Genomic DNA, 1,557 nt, shown 5'->3' with positions numbered 1-1,557 from the left:
ACGGCCGTGACTTTCAATACGATGATTCATATGTATGGGAACAATGGTCGATGACAAGTAAAATAAAGGAAAGAGGCTGGCCTTAAACCGGACCTTGCAAGTCATGGATGATAAGTAGGGCTGGCCGTGGGGGTCCGAAGTTCGGTAACCCAAGTTTTTGGCGAGTGTGAGATCGGGTCGGGTGTGGGTAGGCCGATTATTCGAGTTCGGGTTCGCCAGGCTATGAAATCTGAATCCGCAGGTATCTGAGCTGAGGGTAGAGGAGGTGAGGGCAAGGGCGAGGGGAGCCCCGCTGCTGCTCTCCACGGGTATCCAAAGCTCGGATACATGCTCCTCGTAAGGTCGAGATCGGATAACATAAAACTCAGAGAACAAGATCAAGATCAAGATCGGACATCTGAAAGAGAAACTCGGATATCTGACCGTGTCCACCCAGGACCACCCTTGATGCACGCATATATGCTTATATGCTTTGAGAAGTCATTATGGTTATGTTTGCAGAGGTTTCATTTCGCGCGGGAAAGATTAAGGAAGACGAAGACTTTTAAAACTGATCTTTCATCATATATTGATATTCATACACAAAGGTAAGGAGCTGCAAAATTAATCTACACAGGAAAAAAAAGGGGGAAAGATTTTAGATGGTATCATTGTGCCATGAGAGGACGATCTCATCAAGCTCTGAAATCAGTTCCGACCACCGTGCCTCATCCTCGTCTCCCTCCGCCACCTTCACCTCCCCCACCACTACCTCCGCCGTTATCTCCACAGCCTCCACCACCACCGCCGTCCTCCCCCTCCCCAACCCCACCACCGCTCCTCCGTTCTTCTTCTTCTCCACTACGAACCCTAACCTCTCTCCTATCTCCTTCACCTTCTCCAACACCCCTTCCGCCGACACCCTTGCCGTGAATCTCCTCTCCATCCGTCTTTTCCTTTCGAACAGCCCCGAGAGATCTAATCCTGAGGAAAGAGAGATTATGTCGAACGCTGTGATTGTGTCGCTGGCTGATTTCGCCTCTTTGTGGAGGAACAGATCTGATTCGAAGATGCTTCCACGGAAATCGGAGGTTTCTAGGGATTTTTTGAACCAGGAAGTTCGCATGGCGGTTTCTATGCTCATCCTTGTTTCCGGATTCGGGTCGAGCATCTGGTAGATGATGGATCGAGCCTGTTTCGAGATCCAATTCGGGAAACGGTAATCTCTCTGGTGGATCTTCCTGTACATGGCGACGATGTTCGAATCGTCGAAGGGGACGTACCCAGCGAGGAGAACGAAGAGGATGACGCCGCACGACCACGCGTCGGCCTTCGCGCCGTCGTATCCCCGCCGTGTCACGACCTCCGGTGCCGTGTAAGCCGGCGTACCGCACGCTGTGTGGAGCAAGCCGTCGTTCTTCAGGTGCTCCGGCAAGGCGGAGAGGCCGAAGTCGGAGACCTTGAGGTTCCCTTCTCTGTCGAGGAGCAGGTTCTGCGGCTTCACGTCTCGGTGAGCTACGCCGTTTTGGTGGCAGAATCGGAGGGCGGAGGCGAGCTTCTGGAAGTAGCGACGCGCCG

At 52.9% G+C, this 1,557-nt stretch overlaps 1 protein-coding gene across 1 annotated transcript; it reads right to left on the bottom strand.

The window, feature by feature from the left end:
* Nucleotides 1-535: 535 nt before the first annotated feature.
* On the bottom strand, nucleotides 536-1,552 carry LOC104809136 (CBL-interacting serine/threonine-protein kinase 7-like; the record flags this gene model as incomplete). Its single annotated transcript, XM_010535032.1, has 1 exon — nucleotides 536-1,552. A coding segment is annotated over one exon (915 nt), but the record flags the coding sequence as incomplete, so codon positions are not given.
* Between the last annotated feature and the right edge of the window lie 5 nt (nucleotides 1,553-1,557).

The sequence above is a fragment of the Tarenaya hassleriana genome, unplaced genomic scaffold (assembly GCF_000463585.1).
Source record: "Tarenaya hassleriana unplaced genomic scaffold, ASM46358v1 Cleome1514, whole genome shotgun sequence".
In the NCBI taxonomy this organism is placed as follows: domain Eukaryota; kingdom Viridiplantae; phylum Streptophyta; class Magnoliopsida; order Brassicales; family Cleomaceae; genus Tarenaya; species Tarenaya hassleriana.
The sequence above is the reverse complement of the archived record's forward strand: the minus strand, read 5'-3'. Positions and strand labels throughout refer to the sequence as shown.